Source organism: Mesocricetus auratus, unplaced genomic scaffold (assembly GCF_017639785.1).
Source record: "Mesocricetus auratus isolate SY011 unplaced genomic scaffold, BCM_Maur_2.0 Super-Scaffold_100691, whole genome shotgun sequence".
Lineage (NCBI taxonomy): Eukaryota > Metazoa > Chordata > Mammalia > Rodentia > Cricetidae > Mesocricetus > Mesocricetus auratus.
The window spans coordinates 60,160,516-60,180,597 of NW_024429267.1; the positions used below are offsets into that span (position 1 = coordinate 60,160,516).

At 45.1% G+C, this 20,082-nt stretch overlaps 2 protein-coding genes across 6 annotated transcripts in view; both read right to left on the bottom strand.

The window, feature by feature from the left end:
* The window catches only part of Slc6a20 (solute carrier family 6 member 20), a 41,249-nt gene extending 35,197 nt beyond the window's left edge, over positions 1-6,052 (bottom strand). The window contains exons 1-2 of one of the 4 annotated variants that reach the window (XM_040740408.1): positions 4,951-6,052; positions 3,938-4,222 (exon numbers count right to left, since the gene is read on the bottom strand). Coding sequence is in view for 1 of the 4 variants with exons in the window: in XM_040740404.1 (XP_040596338.1) it covers positions 2,036-2,261 (226 nt within the window). In the remaining 3 variants the exon portion in view is untranslated. Of the gene's footprint in view, positions 1-215; positions 488-2,035; positions 3,337-3,937 lie in introns of those variants that run through there. The other 3 variants (XM_040740407.1, XM_040740404.1, XM_040740405.1) reach the window with 3 other exon arrangements.
* Positions 6,053-6,159: 107 nt separating this feature from the next.
* LOC101832223 (sodium- and chloride-dependent transporter XTRP3A) overlaps positions 6,160-20,082 on the bottom strand; it is a 37,965-nt gene continuing 24,042 nt past the window's right edge. For both annotated transcript variants that reach the window (XM_040740071.1, XM_040740070.1), the window contains 4 exons: positions 11,190-11,394; positions 9,912-10,071; positions 7,323-7,488; positions 6,160-6,719 (listed from right to left, as the gene is read on the bottom strand). In XM_040740071.1, coding sequence (XP_040596005.1) covers positions 6,570-6,719; positions 7,323-7,488; positions 9,912-10,071; positions 11,190-11,394 — 681 coding nt within the window. In that variant the 3' untranslated portion in view covers positions 6,160-6,569. The remainder of the gene's footprint in view (positions 6,720-7,322; positions 7,489-9,911; positions 10,072-11,189; positions 11,395-20,082) is intronic.

The window sequence follows — 20,082 nt, forward strand, 5'->3', positions numbered from 1 at the left end:
TCCCTACTCAGCCACCCAACAGCTTGGAGAGGTCCACGGCCCAGTCCACCCAGGCACACGGGGGAGCCTAAGGAAGGGGGCATGTTGTGGAGGGGCCATTTGTTCCTCTATCCCAGCAGTAGCTATGTGAGTTCTGGGCAAACAGCTAAAGTCCCTTGGGGCGCCAGCACCCAACATAGATTTCCTACACAGAGACGGAGTGCTAAGTCACTCACCGAGCCCACTGGAATTTCAGGCACTTCCCACTTCGAACTCAGAAGCAAGCCTGGTATCACTTCCTTTCCTCTATACTGCAAAACTTCAGGACTCGTTCAGGTTTTGCCTATGTGCTAGAACGGCTCAAGAAAGAAAAAGCTGAGCAAATCTTACCTAAGACAGCCTACCTCCAGGTGCTTATACTTAGCTATTCATAGTTCAAGAGTCCAGCATGAAGTAATGAAGCAATATAGAAGAGGAGTGGGAGCCGGGCGGTGGTGGCGCACGCCTTTAATCCCAGCACTCAGGAGGCAGAGGCAGGCAGATCTCTGTGAGTTCAAGGCCAGCCTGGTCTACAAGAGCTAGTTCCAGGACAGCTTCCCAAAACAAATCAGAGAAACCCTGTCTTGAAAAACCAAAAATAAAAAAAATAAAATAAAAATAGAAGAGGAGTGGGGGAAATCTACCCCCTCCTACCCTTCCTCCTCTGGAAGATATTTGGTTCCTTGGAGTCCAAAGTCTCTTGGCTTAGGAGCTGTGGCTTCACCCTCTACCCTAATCATCATATGGGTTAGCCAGATGAGACCCATCGACTTACACTGTCAAAAGCCCTACTTTCCTTACTCCTGGTGGAGGTGGGAGCTGTCTGGGCTTCTCACCATGCTAGTCATTGTTGGAGAGGGTTCCTTCACCTGAGGAACCCTCAAGAGTGCTGGGACTGTCAACAGACACTTCCTCATCCTTCTCCACAATTTTGAGTCAGTTACATGACCCCTACATAGAGGTCTTCTCAAAGTAAGGATGGGAGACGCCAAGAAATGTCATAGGTGTTGGCGGTCATCTATGGGATCATGGAGCTCAGTTTCCAGGAACAGAAGAACTAAGCTGCAGGGGAAGGGAAAGCAACAGCTTTATCATTTTGGGATGGGAGTGGAACTAAGGCTGTCATCCTGCGCTCCCTTGGGTATTTGATAGGGTACCTGGGATCCCCCCTTTATCCCTTATTGGTACTGTTCAGATGTCCGTCCTGTGCCCCCTTCCTGCCATTCCTCCCTACAACATCTTCCAGGAACAGGAAACAGTCATCCAGGAGCCGGTTTTGCAGAGGGGCGTTCTGCTCTGAAAACACTGGCTTTTTACCTTCTGCTTGATGCCAAAGGAGGCCAAGGCCTGAGTGATTTATTCTTAGAGACACCTGGCAGCAGAAGCCATATTCCCGCAGCTGTTTGGAGTTACGCTCGAACACTCAAAGGTCATAAGAAAGTCTAATTTTAACCCAAAGTATCAACTAGCAACTACAGCAGGACCATGTCAACTTGTCTCTGTGACAGCCTGCTTGCTTGTCGTCTGGCCCAGGGCCAGAAGACAACTCAAAGCTTGTACCAACGTGGGAATGTGGGCACCTTTTAGCTCTGCCCAGCAACCATTTCCCCAACATCCTCAAACCTCAACAATGCAATCCAAGCAAAAGAGCTCTGCCACCTTTTTGTCAAGAAAACGACGATACAGCTGAATATAATGAACCCTAGTGGATATCACATTCTACACACAAAAAGGAAGGAAAGGCAGTAGCTCCACATGCGCAACCCAGAGGTTAAGAACTTAGAGAAGGAACAGAGAAAACCTTTATGACTTTAAGTCGGGCGAAGACTTTTGGATAACACAGAAGCGCCGTCCGTGGGAGCAGAGCCCACACCTCCCCTCTTTGCTGGACTGTGGGCCAGCTCTTGGGAGGTGACATCTAGCAGTCCTATAATTCACCCAGATTCCAGGAAGGTGAAAGTTCGAGGCACGAAGCACTCGGTTACTCAGACAGGCTGCTCATGCACGCCGCACTCACCTCCGCCGTACATCTGGCACAGATAGGGGAAGCGCCACACATTGCCCAGGCCCACTGCGTAGGAGACGCAGGCGAGCAAGAACTGCAGGGGGTTGCCCCACTTTGGCCGCACCTTCTCCACAACCCCAGGCTGGGCACACTCTGCTGATCCCAGTCTTCCTGGGTGCTGACCCTGCAGCCCCTCATCCTCTGGCAGGGAGACCACATGTGCGGAAGGTGATTCCATCTCCCAGCGTGGAAGGGGCCACTCCTGTGCTCTCTTCTGGACTCCAGGCCCCGATGTCTTCTGCTGTTCTGTCTCTAGGACTCTGGAATCAGCTTTCTGTCCTGTCAGGCCCTGGTGTGGGCCTTCCCTGCTTGGCTGGTGCGTCCCTCTGGGTCTCAAGCTCACAGGTGACCGGTTCACACCCTCCCACTGACCTTTGGCCACACTCTTTTGTCTGTGTCATGCCTCTCAATCGCCAGGGTCTCTGGGATCCTCAGACTGCTATTAAGGATTACTGCGAAATATTTCACAAAGATGTGATTGCATCTCTCGGGGGCTGATGGTGAACTGGAAACTGTTCAGCTACAAATGGCAGAAAAACTCTGATATACGTGCCTGTCGATTTCTACAGTATAAACACTCCCACCATGGCACACCCTGAGCTACCAGTGCAGCTCAGTAAGTGCAACGGGACACTATTATTTTGGGTTCCCACCTTGCACATACAATGCCACAGGTAGCCTCAAGAGCATAACTGACAGTAAAGGACAGCGAACAATCAGAAATGGTGAGTTTTGAGTATTGTGTCTGGTTTATAATTCACACATCACTCAGATCTCCGTCATAACTCTATTTAAAAATCATCTCAACGAAGGGGATCAGTCCCGGTTCTCTGGGGTGTCCAGATTCCCAGCGCAGGGGATTCAGTCTAGCTTAACCCCACCCGAGGGTGCCCAGGAAGCCATTCTGGCTAATGGATGACTGCCTGTGGGTGGGAACTTCACTGTGCCTATCAGAAACAGGGTACAAAAGACTATCAAGCTGTGTCACCAGAATTCTGGAGGAAGGAGAGAAGGGGGGGGCAGCTCTAGCCAAGGTTCTATAGTCTTACCCTACAAACTAAGAAGGTTATACAATTTTCAATCATTTGCTCATCCTGGCGAGTCCACTGTTAATTAATCATCAGAGTTTCTAGTTTCCCTGTATGAGAAAGTCCAAACTCCTTAGCTCTGTTTGCAAGACCTTGACGGATTTTTTTTGGGGGGGGGGTGTTGCAGTTCTTCTCTTTCAAAAAAAAAGATTTATTTTTATGTGTGTATTTTGCCCTCATGTAGGTGTGTATCTATATCATCTTCATCATATACATGTATATGATACACACACACACACACACACACACACACACACACACACATATATATATATATGGAACAGGGGTTATGGATAACTGTGAACCACCATCTGGGTGCTGGAAACTGGATCCAGGTTCTCTGCAAGAACAGCCAGCACTTTTAACTCTTGACCCATTGCTCCAGCCTCCCCTTTGGAGATGGGGTATAGCTAAGTTGCTTGTGTAGGTTGGGTCTTCGGTCTTCCTGCTTTAGCCTCTCAAGTAGGTGGGTTACAGGTGCATCTCACCACCCGGCTTCATGTTGACTTCTAATTACAATTACTATATTATTTGAGATTTGTTTTGTGCCCTAAGATATGATTTATTTGGGGGAAGCTCCGTGTGCTGATGAGAATGTATATTCTACAGATTTTGTATGAATAATCTTTTAAAAATTATAATTGATCTTTTATCATTATACAATGATCTTCCTTTCTCTTTCTTACGGGGTTTTCTTGTTTATTTTTTGAAACAGGTCCCTACTATGTAGCCTAGTCCTGGAATTATAGAGCTAGCATCTATTTACCTTAGCTTCCCCAGTAGTGGGAATCCGGGCACACATTGCAACCACGTGTGGCTCTTCTGTTTTTGATGTGAAGTCTGTCTGATATTATCTTTTCATTTTCTAAATTAGTCTGTTCACATAGTGAGGAGAAATCTTGTGTAGAGAGAGGCCTGCAATTGCAACCAGGAGATGAGGGAAAAGCACAACCATAGACATTTGCTTTGAGTTTATCCACAGTGACAACTGGTAAAAACCAAATATTTCTTCATCTTATGTCTCAGATCTGAGTCAAAGGTGGTTATGTTTCTGGAATAAACAGAAAGTTTCATGGTTAATATCAAGTGTACAAAGATGGAATGTCCCTTTTCTCTCCAGCCTATTGGTGAGAAAGTGGACAAATTCCATAATCACCAACCACTGTGTGCCTAGAAATAGCAAAAGATTTGTCTGTAATATGACTTAGTACCAGCTCAAGAGAATTATTGAGAATCAGCTTGTTCTACATGAGCTCCAAAGGATCTCAAAGTAAAGCTATGCCACCATGGAGAAAGTGGCATTTGACTGTATGTGGAGAGCTCCCTGGCTGACCTGTTCAGCTTAGGGTCTTCTGACTCTACAATGGTGTGAAAGCAAAATAGGACTTGGGTTCAATTCCTAGCACCCACATGGCAGCTCACTCCCAAGGCTTTCTGATGGAGGTCCCTTGAATCCAGTAGCATGGACACTGGAAATTTTCAATACTCCCAGGTGTTTGGGACAGCAGAGATGATAGGCACACTGAAAAAGTAATAGGATAATGATATAGGACAATCTTCCTCTTTTCATCTTGGAGGGTATATGACATTGAGACCTTGACTGCAATTGCCAAGTGCAGACAATGACTATATCGAGGTTGAGAGGAGGGTACAGACACTTAAGAGTTTAGGAATAGACTCTGCTGTGGTATCATGGGGGTGCATCCACTGTTCAAACCTAAAAGCCATCTGATGAGAAAACAGGAGTAAACACTTAGGTAAATAAACGCTGCTTCTTACATTTTAAGTACGGTGATCATTTTGAAACCAGGCATGAAGAAAAGTGTTGATAAGATGGCAGCTAAGACAGAGAGAGATTTGTAAGTTATAGTCCTACAGTAAAGACTCACTGTTGGAAAGACATCATCACTATCTGCCTTTTTTGATATGTATATTATTTTAGTTTCTGTGTATTTGTTTCATGTATGTGTGTACATGTACATGCTAGTAAAAACAAGGATAGAAAAGGATGTTGGATCCTCTGGAACTGGAATTATCAGACACTGTATGCTTCCCAACATGGATCCTGGGAACCTAACTTTGGTTCTCTGCCAATGTAGCAAGCATTTAGCCAGACATTTTTCTCTTCTCCACTACCACCCACCACACCAAAGACCTTTCTAGTGCCTACTTTTGCCATTGGGGAAAAAGAAAGAAAGGACATCTCTGTCTGATGTTCCAAGTGAAGTCTAAGTGTCTTCAAAGGTGTCTGCACAGATGGACCCAAAGAAGTCCTTCAATTCCGTGTGCTCAGCAGAGCAAAGATTGTTAGTACAGGAAGGACTCTCAGCCTGGATAACCTTGATCCACTTTATTATGATAAAAAATAAAACGGACAAATTCACATGATGGATGAATAACAGCCATAAATATGGAGTGTTTTCAACTATACACTGCTCTGTGTGATTTATACACATTTTAGAAAATTACTGTGTAGAGGTGAATGAAGGTGGTTGGGAGCGAAGACACTGGAACCCCAGGGGTGTCTGTTCAGATTCCCTGTACAGCCTAGGGTTGTCACAGCCCACTGTCAGGAACCTTAGATTCTGAGAAAAGTGACCTCCTTTTAGTGGCCACTAAATCTTGGTATTATTTATAGTGTAGTCAGGGAACACAAAAATTACATACCCACTGAGACTTTAAAGGAAAGGGTTCTAATATGTCACCCTAGGCGCTTCAAAAGTCTCTGACACTGGTTGAGAAGCAATTACCCTCTAGTATTTTGTTTTCTTTTAAGAAAAAAAAAACCCAGGCTGGGTGTTGGTGGCACACGCCTTTAATCCCAGCACTCGGGAGGCAGAGGCAGGCGGATCTCTGTGAGTTTGAGGCCAGCCTGGTCTACAGAGCAAGTGCCAGGATAGTCCAAAGCCACAGAGAAATCCAGTCTCGAAAAACCAAAAAAAAAAAAAAAAAAGAAAAAGAAAGAAAGAAAAGAAAAGAAACCCCCCCTAAAAAAGAAAAGAAAAAAACAAAACAAAAAACAACAACAAAAAACAAAAAAAAAATAAAAGAAAAACTGAAGTGCTGTTCAGCTCCTCAGAGTTACAGTCAAGTTTCTAATGACAGTTTACCTTAAATTCTAGGACTTTCTAGAGTCAAGGAAACAATGATCTTCAGTACTGGCCTTAACCCCTGATGACAAGAGGCTACAAGGTATTACCTTCAGATGGCATAGAATGGAGGGCCTCTCCTAATGGATATGGTCCCCTCCCCGAGACAGCCTTCTTTATCTAAGCGGGATCCCTAATCCTCTTTACAGACTCAGGATGCCCCAGACCAGCACTCCAACCAAGGAGTTCCCACCAGCAGGCAGTACTGTGAAACAGAGTGGCTGACTTCCGTCTCTGGGAGGTCCATTCCTAGGCCACTGGGGACGAGCCTCCCCTCTTGAGGCGATTCCTGATGAAAGTCCCCAGGGCCACCAGGGGGATGCACATGATAGATGAAGCCACCAGCAAACCGATGACAGCTAGTGCATGTGGGGGGTAATCCTTGGTCACCAGCTGCCCCTGGAGGAAGACACTGAGCATCAGGGGAAGGTCCCTCTCACCAAGTCCAAGAGAACTGTTCACCCAAGCCTTCTACCAAGGGGAAGATGAGAGGAGGACTGTGGTGCTCCACTACCCTGCAATTCACAGCAAGTCTTCGGAGAAACCACACCCATTTTCTCCATATTTCGTGAAGAAAGATAATTCTGACCTCTTCAAGCACATATGAGACATCACATGTGAAACTCTCCAAGAATGCCATAGAAACAATTTTCCTAGTACCTAATTCTGAGGCCCTAAATGCTATGTAACCTTTAGTACAGACTAGTACTTTATGAAGCGGTAGAAATGTTCTGTATAAATATGGCTAGTGTAGCATGCCAGAGGAACCGGTACTTCTAGGGAAAGGTCCACTGGGGTGCTGTGGGGTGACTCTCCATACATCAAGGTTAAAAATCTCACAGCCCAGTTCTGCTGCACTAGACTGAGCATCCCTGAAACATCTCGATGAAGTTCCCGTGCTGTCACCTGTAACCTCCTCACACCACAGCAACGGCTCCGTGTGTTGTGAAGTGACCTCATGGGCTCTGCCTTATTCCCCAGCCCTGTGGGAACATCAGGTACCTGAGTGGCATCCCAGGCTTGGTACTGTAGCGTTCCTGTGAGGATATAGTCACTCAGGTAGAAGACAAAGAGGCTGATGATGAGCACTGGGCTCACAAACGCCCACATGGCCTTCCAGTACCAGTTGAGGGTGCGGCCGGTCATGGCCTGAAGGTCACTTCCAAATCTGTTGGACCACAAGGAGAGAGCCTAGGTTTGTTCGTGTTCTGGAGGGAGGGGCTCCAGTCTGCATCCCCTCTGCCCTTAGGAAGATGCTCTTCTGGTTACTGATGGTGTTTGAACGTGCCCCAACCCATCTGATCCTTTCCTGGGGGAGGTGTTGAGGTGAAGGGAACAGGGCCGAGGCTGTCTGAAGGAGGATGGCCAATAAAGAAGGGGTCGTGGGTCATCGTCTCTCTGGTGTTGGCCTTCAGAGGTCCCCAGGTGTGGATCACGGGCTAGTTCCCAGAGAAAGTGGGAACAGGGTGCCTGGGGGAGGGGAACGTCAGTCCTCTCAGTCCACAGGGCTAGGTGACATTCCCTCTCTACCCACTAGTGATGGTTCCAAGTATTCCTTACTGCCCCCTAGAGATGGTCTTAGAATAGTTACTCTGTGCTCGGGAGAGCCTAAGCTGAAACTAGAGGCCGCCCTTGTGGTCATATTCTAGCTTTCTCCTTTGTCTTACTTGGCTCTCTTGCCCACACGCAGTGACAGTGCTGAGGCACTCATTTGCAATGGATTTGATGGCCAGCCCTATAGGTTACTGATACACATGCGGAAGTATAAAAGCACTTCAGCGCTTAGGAGCCCAAGCAGCCTATCTATGTTTTAGGACGGAGGCTGCAGGACAGGGCTCTGATGGGATATGATTGTGGCTCTCAGAGCCTGGGTGGCCAGGGAACCTCAGACCAGGGCCTTGAAATCTGCTCACTGGGAGGGGGGCTGGGGCCGGATAAGATGCCTTTGTCAGCAGCTGCGGCACCGCCACCTGCCTCCAGGTCTGCTCTACGGTGTCCGTGTTTGGTTCTGCTGCTTTCTACATCTGCCTGAGCTGGCCTCTAGCTCCCCACCGTGAACGTGCAACGAGAACGCGAGGACGAAGGTCAGAAAGTGCCATGCACACCTCTCGTTCCTCCCCTGTTCACTTCGAATAGAGAAAGGCAGGGGAGTTAGCGGGCTGCTGCAGAGGGTGTTGGATTCTGGAGGCCACTAGATGGCGATGTCTTCCTGGTCCTTGTCTGGATCACAACAGACCTGCAAGGCTCCCTTCGTTTCTCTCTCCTTCCCATCACTTTCCACCAGGGATATAACTGTGCTTCCTCTTCAGTCATCCTAGGGAGCTGAGGCTCAGGCCTCTCTTTAACTTTCTTCTACTCTGGCACATCTTCTTCCTGACCAGTCCCTTTCTCCCAGACAACTGCTATTTTCTAGGTGACCATTTAAACCTCTTCACACTGGGTAATCCAGAAACTGATCACGCTATCTTTAAGGGCTTGAAAACGTCATAAGCTGAGGGGGTGCATAAGAATAAAGGATAAAATCCCACGTCGGTTTGGGAATGCCACAAATTATAACCCCTCTTTTAGGTTCCCAAGCATTTTCAAGACTGAGTCCTTGGGGGGGAAGCTACCAATGTGGTGATAACCTAACTTATCTACTGAAACAGTTGGCCACTGGAGACGCTTCAGTGTGTCATGAGAGCCTGGCTCTTCAAGAGACCGTGGGGAATGTTTCTCAATGGACAGCCTACCATTTACAGCGTCATGGCTGGTTTTACCTAAGCCCAAACCAGTTTAGATCATTAGAAAAATCCAAGGAAGAGGAGGGGATGGCACAGCATAGGTCTTTGACCCAGATCACATCCAGACAGCACTTGTAGTGTGCCTCTGAATCCCTTATGTGACCTCACTCAGCAGGGCAGGGTGACTGGAGGGCCTGAGTTTCCCAAGGGCTCTTTGTCGCTGCTGCTGCTGTTGCTTGAAGGAAAACTGGAAAATCAAATTCTCCACTTGTCGGTCTCAACAACGAGTAGTCCAGAACACCAAGGAATGTCTGAGTACTTGGACCTCAACCCAGATCTCCTCAACCAAAACCTCTGGCAGGCAGTAGTCCAGTTTTCACGAGACCCCCAAATGATGTGATAATGCCCAGGCTTGAAGGCTGTCTTAATTAGTAGCATTGACCCCAGACATGTATTCCATCACCTGGGAGACCAAAACATCCCAGTGCTGGCCACGGCACCTAGGCAGAAATCTGACACATCTGACTTTTCGAAAAGGACTCTGGTCAGGGTTCTTGAAAAGTTCTGGTGTTGATGGTAGATGACAGAATCTAGTCCTGGAGACTGAGTCCCCGCCCAGAAAGCCATGAATATGGCAGGGCTAACAGAGAAACACATCAGGATACAAAACAAAACAACAGGAAAAGGAAAGAAAATGTTGGATGCAGGCAAACCGAGGAAGCAAGAGAGAGCTAAGATCTGGGAGCAAAGAAGAAACTGACAAAGAAGAACAAGCATGTCCACCGGGGAAAGACGATTTTCTCCTGAGTGTAACCCTGAAGCTTATCTTCCCCCCACCCCCTACTGTAGCATCTGGAGGACTCCTTACCTCTTTAGCCCATATACATAGCACACAGCTATGGTCTCCACCAGTACAATGAGCAGCAGGGACAGTGTGGCTGCGTAGTCATTGAAGATGTCAAACCAGTAGTTCCCAGCCTCCATGGTGAACACCATGCCGATGGCACAGCTGATGAGGCACACCAGCCCTGGAACACAAGATCACCGTTCATCTCTCTCAGTCTCCCTGCCTTTCATCCCATATCCGGTGTCAACAAGAACCATCTATCCCTGGGTGTGGTTTGGAGGGTGAGTTCACCCACACGAGCTGTAGGAGCTGCTTTGCAGGGGATTTTAAGAGCAGGAATAAAACCAACGGTCAGGGTGTTGCTCTTTGGGGGACATCATGATGGCTGAAAGTCTGGGGATGCTGAAGACACCAACAACTTGGCCCCAGAGACTATGGGAAGTGGACCTAGAGGAAGGCTTAAATATGGTGTGGGGTCCCAGATAAGGATTGGTTTAGGAAGAAACTACAGTTTACATAGGTCCTATCACATGCCAGGCTCTCTGGTCATGTATCTGACCAGATTAAGCCTCTAAGGTAGTATCCAGGAATCCCTTTTATACCAGGATGCCAAGGTTTAGTGATGTCAAGTAACTCCCCATAGCACAACATGGCAGAGTCAGTATTTGAGCTCTGGCCTTAAGCCACCAATATTTCCAAGTTTTCTTCTGACTCCCTAAGGCTTTCCGTGCTGTGTTTGAATTTATAGTGGCCCTGACCTTTGGATTGCCATACTGTATAGTGTCAGACAGTGAATGTCCTGAGAGGCTCCCCTCAGGAGAGCATTAAGTGCTGGAATGGGAGCTGTATGCACATGTACTGTGGACCACAGACACCCGATTTCAGAAAAGATACCAAGGCTCTGAGGAAAGGGGAAGGGGACACTTCCCACTGGATGGCCAGAACGTGTGATCAAATGTGGCGCTTTTTCATCAGTCCTGGACATAGAACCATCAGAGGCAGAGGTGGCTACATGATCCTGGCTGAGTGGTATGGTGGTGAAATTAAAAATGGGTCACTGCGGTCCACATGACATATCCATACAGCTCCAAGACCAGCTTACCCAAGTGAGGCTGCAGTGAGTTCTTAGCCCAGCTCCCGGAGCTGAAAATCGCACTGTAGCAGGAGCACACGGCTACACTCCTACAGCCCTCCTGCAGTTGTCTCTAGAAGCACACGGCTCCTAATTAAACCCCTCCACTGACTGTCTTGCATTTCCACACCCACCCCTGCCCTGCCTCCACTGCCTGGGGTCCTGACCTGAAATGGCCTCCTTGGGCAGGTAGCTGGAGATGACCTTGCTGTCAGTCAGAGGGGTGAGGATGGCCGCTGTGTTTCCAAGCATGCTTCCCATACCCAGCATCAGCAGCATGAAGAAGTAGAGGACTGACCACAGCTGGGACACTTCCATGTTTTTAATGGCCTCCGTGTAGACAATGAAGGCCAGGCCTGTGCCCTGGACAGCCTGAGGGTAATTGAAAGACGCCAGTTATACACCTGAGTCAGGGGGGAACAAGGGGTGGAATGTGATAGTTTGAATGTGAAATATCCTCCACAGGCTCATGTGTTTGAACAGTATGTCCCCAGTTGCTGCACTCTTAGAGGTGTGTGTGACTGTAACACCAAACATAAAAACCCAGAGACAGATATTGGGGTTTAAGCTTCAAGCTGCAGGCCAGAGAAGCAAAGCAGACAGCCACTAGCTCTTACCTCTACCTCAGTCTGAAAGGGGCGATCCTATCTCCACAAGCTGTCCAACAGGCCTCACACTGCTGCCTCTCCTCAAGGTAGCTAGAGATTAAATCTCAGAAAGCAGCCTGGGGCACTGGGCTTCCATCTTTTATAGACCTCTCTAGAACTGGGATTAAAGGCATGAGCTCTGCTCATCTTTTAGACTGATTCACTCTAGTGTAACCCTGGGTGACCTTGAACTCACAGGGATCCATCCTGAGGCCTGGAATTAAAGGTGTGTGCCACCACTGCCTGGATAGTTAGTATGGTTGCTGGGATTAAAGGTATATATCCCCATTGCCTGACTTCTATAGCTTGTAGCTGGCTTTTCTTTCTGTATCCTCAGGCAAGCATTAATAAATCATAAATAATATTATCATTGGACTCTCAGTGGAGGAAGTAGATCATTGGGTGTCTTGAGATTTTATAGCCTGCTGTTACTTCCTGCCTGTTCTTTGCTTCCTGGTGCAGCCTCAAGATTCTATTGTCATGAGCCCTTCTCCACCATGATAGGTTGGACCCTCTCACTCCAGGATGCTAAATAAGCACCCCACCCAGGACCCTGCTAGTTTCTTCTTATTAGGTATTTGGTTATAGCATCAAAAATTGTGTATTGACTAATACAAAAATGTAAATAAGCTTAATGGCATAAGCACAGTGGGAATAGTTGGCCTTAGGAACAGATAAAGATAAGATGACACTGAAAATTTTAAATGAATATTACATGTCACACAGCAATGATTTCACTATTATTACCAGGAGCCATCAATTCTAAACAATGTCAGTGTTAAAATACTTCCTACTGGGGCATTCTGATCTCACTTCCCTGCCATGGCTATCACCGAAAGCATCATATCATAAACAATTGGAATCAATAACTTTAAAAAATAGAGTTTTCAATGGTCAGCATAATTATTGGTTTAAAAGGTCACTATAGTGTTAATATTAGATTAGATATGGCTGAAGAGAGAATTAGTGGACACGGAAGTATATCTCAGGGTAAACTCTGTTCAATGGAATGTAGTTTGACCTAAAGATGCACTTAAACTGAACTAATAGTATCTTTGTACACGATGAACCTTAACCTGACTTGATGTGTAACAGACTTCAGTCTTTATATCAAACTGCTGAGTCTCAGACAATCACATCAGCCCAACTTCTGCCAACCAGACATCCAACTGCTTAAAACAAGGACCAAAGAAAGCAAATACAAGTTTAACCCAACTGAGCAGTCTGCATACTTCATTTCCATTTTCTTTTTTACAATTTTATTTTATGTACATTGATGTTTTGCCTGCATGTATGTCCACATGTGTGTGTGTCAGATCCTCTGGAGCTTGAGTTACAGACAGTGTGAGCTGCCATGTGGGTGCTGGGAATTGAACCCAGGTCCTCTGTAAGAGCAGCCAGTGCTCGGAACCGCTGAGCCATCTCTCCAGCACACCCCCCCCATTTCCACTTTCTATACATCATTTTCTTTTGATATGTATATAACCTGCACATGTGAGGGTAGAACATGCTGAACTTCATTTTGCCTGGTATGCTTTCTAACTACAGAATCAAACCAATTAAGGTCTATAAAAGTGACTTGCTATTAGATTCTGTCTTACTTACTTTTCTGTTGTTGTGACAAAATGTCATGACCAAGACCACAGAAAAGAAGGCGTTTAATTTGGGGTGCATGGTTGCAGAGGGTTGGAGTCCATGACCATCATGAGGAAAGCATGGTAGCAGGAGGGCAGGCATGGTGTTGACACATGAGAACTTATATCCCTTTCTGCAAATAGGAGGCAGAGGGAGCTAATTGGGAGTGGCCCAGGCTTTTGAAACCTCAAGCCCACTGCCATTTTCATACCTCCTCCAATGAGGCCACACCTCTTAATCCTTCCCAAACAGCTCCAGAAACTGAGGACCAAGTATTCAAACATATGAGTTTACTGGGGGCTATTCTCATTCAAGCCACTACATTCTACTCATTGAGGGTCATAGGCTTGTGGCCATATCATAATGTGAAATGACTTTAGTCCAACTCTAAAAGTCCCCATAGTCTTTCATAGTCTGAACACTATTTTTTGGTTGTGAGCCTAGCCTTTAACGGCTGAGCTATCTATCCCTCCAGCCCGTCTGAACACTATTTTAAAGTCCAAAATTGAAAGTTTCTTCTGAGACTCTAGGCAACATCTTAATGGTAACTCCTTGTAAAAATCACAAAGCAAATCACATACTTTCAATATAAAACAGCACAGAATATACACTGTCATTCCAAAAGGGAGGAATGGGAATATAGTGAGAAAATACTGGACCAAGGCAAGACAGAAATCTGGCAGGGCAAACTTCAAATCTTGTAGCTCTATATCTGCTGCCAATAGGCAAGATGGAAATCCAGGAGGGCAAACTCCAAGATCTGTAGCTCTATATCAACTGTCAATGGACTCTTAGGTAACTCTTCCCTTCCAGTGCTGCTGGCTGCAACATGTATCTTTCTCTCTTGGCTTGGTTCCACTCTTCTGCAGATATCTCGTGTGATTCTAGCATCTCAATCATCTTGAGGTCTCCAACACAATCCAGGCTTCATTTTCATAACGTCATGTATGGTTTCTCTGGGCTTCCTTGCAGGGATGCTCCTGCCACACACATGGCCTCAGAGGCTTTTTCTTAACTGCAGAGGAGGATTCCACAACTCCTTTACTCCTGTATCCTTCAGGACTCTAAAGCAGGAACCACCTGGCCAATGCTCCCAAGTTCAGCCATTTGAGTTGGAACCTGTTCCCCTTCTTTAATTATATTTGCATAATATTTTCCCCATTGCAACTTTTTAGAGAGAGAACATTCCTTAGGCATTTCCTGTTTACAAATTGTAGGATTAACCGGGTGGGGTCTAGCCCAGAAGATAACACTCCTTTTATTCCATTTCACATCAGGCCTCTCCTTATCTCTTTCAGTAGAGACATTAAATTTCTTGGTGCTTTTTTTCCCTCCCCAAACTGTACATTTTGTGTTTCTTTTTGCCCTGTTTATTATTTTTCATTTTAGCCCCACATAAAAGTGATTACTAATAACCATGCAACAGAGTTAATATTAGGCTGTTTTGAAATCTCCTCTGCCAATAAAATTAGTCCAAATGTTTTAATTTGGCCTCAGGCAGAAAACATCCCATTCTTTGTCAAAGCACCACAAGAATAGTTTCTAACACTGCCAATGATATTGCTGCCCTCTGAGCGAGCCTGAGCATCCATAGCCCTCATTGATCTCAACACTGCTGTCCTCCAAGCTCCTATTAGGATGATCCATTCAGCCCTGCTTACAGCATCCGACACCTTTCCTAATCCAATGTCCCAAAGTCTTCCATATTCCTTCAAACAGCAGCATGGCCTGCCTGTCACAGCAATAGCCCACTCCTTAGTACCACCACAAAACACTATGACCAAGGCAACTTGAGAAAAAGAAAGTGTTTAATCTGGGGCTCATGGTTGCAGAAGGTTAAAATCCATGATCAGCATGGGGGACGCATAGCAGCAGGCAGGCATGACGCTGGGGCAGCAGCTGAGACCCTACATCCTTATTCTCAAGTAGCAAGCAGAGACAGATAACCGCCCCCAGTGACACACCTACTCCAACAAGGACCACACCTCTTAGAACTTGCTGGGGACCAAGTATTTAAACATATGAGCTTATTCGGACACTCTCATTAAACCACCACAGATTCCCTTCTAAAAACATAAAAGGAAGCACAAAGTAAACCAGCCAACCAGCCAGACATGGAGATTGTAATATGCGAGCATGAAGTTATGAGACCTGTGGAATAGGAGGGAAAAGATTAACATAGATCTAAATGAAGATCTTCAAGGAGAACAGACAGAAACAGAAGCAATAGTTAAGAAGTAATATATATGAACTTGCCAAAACTGAGAAGAAATCATATATTCATAAATCCAGCAGGTTTACTATTATTTAGGCTCAGGCCTGGATTAGGTAATAAAAACACATCCACACTAAATTCACTAAAGAAGCCAAAGACAAAGGGACATATTTAGTGAAGTCAGAGAAAGAACTGTCCACTTACAAAAATAAAAGAAGGGCAGACAAGAGAGTTTAGTTAGCAAAGGTCCTTGCAGTGCAGGTCTGAACTTATATTCAATCTCTAGGACACATGAAAAGGCAGAAGGAGAGAACTGATTCCACAAAGTTGACCTCCACACAAGTGCTGTAGCACACACACACACACACACACACACACACTTAATTTAAAACAAAAAGTTCACCAGCAACAACAAAAACCGGAATTATAAGGCAAATATTATCAAAGTGTGGAGAGAACGTAAAACCTGTCCTCTTAGGACAAGGTCTTTAAGAAATGGGGCCAAGTGCTGGAGAAGTAGTTCAGTGGTTAGGAGCACTTGCTGGCTACTCTTCCAAAGGACCTGAGTTCAATTCCTAGTACCCGCAGTGGCTTACACAGTGGCTAACTCTGGTTCCAGAGATTTGACAGCCTTTTCTGACTTCTATGGACACTGGGAATTCACATGGTGCATGTAGACAAAATACACATAAGACAGTTTTTAAAAAGAGTATGATAATATATTGCCAGACTGTGGTAGAACACGCCTTTAATCCCAGTACTCGGGAGGCAGAGGCAGGTGGATCTCTCTGTTTAAGGCCAGCCTGGTCTACAGAGTGAGTTCCAGGAGAACCAAGACTACACCGAGAAACCCTGTCTCAAAAAACAAACAAAGAAAAAAGAATGAGAGAAAGAAACAGACAAACAGATGGGACCAAACACAGATGTTTATATGGAAGCAAAATCTAACAAAGTTTACTGTTCTTAAGACTTGCCCTGACAGGCATGATGGTACACTCCTTTAATCTCAGCACTCAGAAGGCAGAGGCAGGCAGATCTCTGTGAGTTCAAGGCCAGCCTGGTCTACAGAGCAAGTTCCAGGACAGCCAGGACTGTTACACAGAGACACTCTCTGTCTTGAGCACAAACCTGCCCCCAAATAAACAAACTTGTCTTATAGGTCAATATTTTTAAAGAAGATTTATTTAGTTGTGTGTATATATATATATGCACATATATATACAACTACATATATATGTGTACATATATATATTATATGTGTGTGTGTACACGTAAATGTACATGTGTGTTTGTGTGCCATGTCTGTGCAGGTGCCCACAAGGCCAGAAGAAAACATTGGATTCTCTGGAGATAACCTGGAACTACTTGACAATGTGAGTGTTGGGAACTAAACTCAGGTCTGCTAGAGGAACACCAAGCTTTTCTAACTGCTGAACCATCTCCTCAGTCCCATGAGAAGGTATTTTAAAGTTAGCCCTCTCTCCCAAAGACAGCTGGAATGCAAGAAAAGAATATTGAACAAATAATTTGTGTGTGTATGTGTATGTGTGTGCGTGTGCACGCATGTCCATCCCCAGGGACAGGGACTGATCTCAGGACTTTGTGCATCCTAAGTTTGCGGTGTTTAGAAAGTTATGGGCTTAAAAGACCTGAACTACCTAACAATCATATTTAAAATGGAAGAGTGGAACCAGGTCTGGCATTCACCTTTAATCCCAGCACTCAGGAGGCAGAGGTGGGAAGATCAGAATTTTAATATCATTCCTCTGTCTTTAAAAAAGCAAAAACAGGAAAGATAGGAGAAAGCGATTTAATATTCTTACATTGTTTGAAAGGGAAGTAAAAATACTCTCTAACATTAAGCTGTGTTAAGTTAAACATTAATTGAAAGATTTCGGGAAGGAGACATAAAAGTCCAAATTTCAAACAGCAGAGAATATAGTAGAAAGGAAAGAAAATAAGAAAGAGAGAATGGAAGGAACAGGGGAAAGAAATCAGTAATTATAGCATCTTGGACATAGAGCCAATCTCAAAAATAAGTGAGGAAAAACTGTCAGAACCAAAAGAAGGGAACTGAATGCCAAAGTTTAGAACAGGCCTCATAGATGCCCAAGTGGGATCTAGATCTTGAAACCTGGGTGTTAGGGTCTTGGTGTCTGAGTTGTGCAGGGATGGAAGGTCAGGCCATAGGCAGGGATCAGGGATCAAAAGCAGTGCTGGTTAGTTTTATGTCAACTTGACACAAACTAGAGTTATTTGAAAGGAGGGGACCTCAACTGAGAAATGCCTCCATAAGCTTCAGGGCATTTTCTTAATTAGTGATGGGGGGCGGTAGCCCATTGTGAGTGGTGCCATCCTTGGCTTGGTGGTTCTGAGTTCTGTAAAATAGCAGGCCAAACATGCCATGAACAAGCCAGTAAGCCGCACCCCTCCATGGCCTCTACATCAGTTCTTGTCTGCAGGATTCTATCTTGTTTGAGTTCCTGACTTCCTTCAGGGATGAACAGCAATATGGAAGTGTAAGCCAAATAAACCCTTTCCTCCCCTACTTGCTTTGGGTTGTGGTATTTCATCATAGCAATTATGACCCTAACTAGAACAACAAGCAACAGGATGAAAGTGTGTCTCTCCATGGACTGACTTAGAATGGTAAATCCAGAAAACAAAATACCCAAACCAACCAACTACTCCCCAATCTCATCAATAAGCCAGGGCCGTAGAACCTCTATCCTAGTCTTTCTAGAAGCAGATCGCAAAAATAGTAAATCTAAGAACTCATCAATGTGTTCACCTAACACTTTGAATTTCATGGAGTTTAAACAATTGTGCTTGAGACTCCAATAAAAACAACAATAGTGAAACAACAATAAAAAGGGCTGAAATACAAATATTGAAAAGAAATGTGCAAAATTGTATCTGCAGGTAATAGGATAGTTTATAGAGAAAAAGAAGCAATCCATCGCTGTGAGAATTGATTAGGAAACTCATCAAGATTTCTAGGTACAAGATTAACATCCAAAATTTTTTGTGTTTCTTTTGCAACCAACATAAACAATGATAGAAATAAGGAGAAAGACACTATTCCCAATGGCGATGTAACAGAAAATATGCAAAGGCATTCATTCACAAAGGAAGTTAGCTGACAGGTGAGTGAGAGAAAGCATGACACTAAATCAAAATCCAATCCCAAAGACTGCAGATGGAGGGAGAGACAACATTCTTCCATATCCCCACGAAGCGTAAAGAAAATCCTGATCTATAACTCAAGAGTGAGGTGGCAAGAGGAGGCCACAGTCAACACACAGAGTAAGAAAATATAAAAGTCTATAATTATTGAATGCTAGGTTTACAAAAGAAATGGCAGACTCTAACTCGGAGGACTGTCCAGAATAGCAAGAAAAGAGTTGGGGAGTCTTTCCCTGGGGCCACAAAGGGAAGACTCGAAGGTTATAGGAACTGAACAGCAACAACAAAACCTAAACAAACAAAAAACCTTAGAGCTGATTTGTATTGCTTTGTGAGGCAGTTACTTGGTTTGCCACTGGCTGAACCTCCTCCAAGGACGGGACAAGGAATGGAACCATTCCTTGAAGAGAGCCCTCTGCCAGAAGAACAGAAAATTCAGAACTATTAAATCTCTAAGCCCCAGGAATCTCACCTCCACCACCGATGTGGCAAGCGATGGCCCTGAAAACTACAAAGGACTCCAAGACTGAAACGAAGCTGACTCAGACTCAGAGGCAAATACGCTCAGGTGGAATGGTGGGTCATGGGCAGAAAATCAGTCAGCAGTGTCGCCAGCAGGAAAGACAAATTAAGTGTTGTGCCCCTGCACAGTCTCCACTCCCCAGAGCCTCGAATGCTAACACCAGAAAATGTGATCCCAATCAGAGAGAGGGCTTATAGCTAGCAGTGGGGGCAACCTCCAGGGAAGATAATCTGGTCTAACCTGTTTTGGAATACAAAAGCTCCTTCTCCCACAGGCACCTGTAGAGTCAGCCATAAACCACAGTTTAGGGCTTGGGAGAAAAATCACATTCATCCCAGAAGGAAGACGGATTGCTGATGATATATATATATTGTTTGAACAATCATACTGTTTGAACTGTGCAATTCAAATAAATACAGCACTTAAAATGAGTGGATCAAGTTCCACATGTATTATGATGGACAGGTCTCAGTGAAATTCTTGAATGGGAAACATTATCTTCCAGGAATACTCATTCCTATATACAACTGCTAACAAAACAGTATTATTTATTTAAAATCTTCCCCTTATTCTGTGAATGTGTGTGTGTGGGTTCCTAAATATTTTCTTTGTGCTATTGACTATTTCTTTTACTGCACAGAAAGTTCTTTCTTTGATATAATCCTACTTGTTTTTACTTCTGCTGCCAGTTTTGGGGTCTTATCCAAAAACAAACTTACACAAACCCATGTCTTCAAGTGTTCCCTCTGTTTCCTCTTAGACTTTTCACACTTTTGAAGTTTTGTGTAGCATGAGAGATGGGGACCTAGCACCAGTAATTGATAAGACAGCTTTCCAGTGTGTTTTCTTGGTGT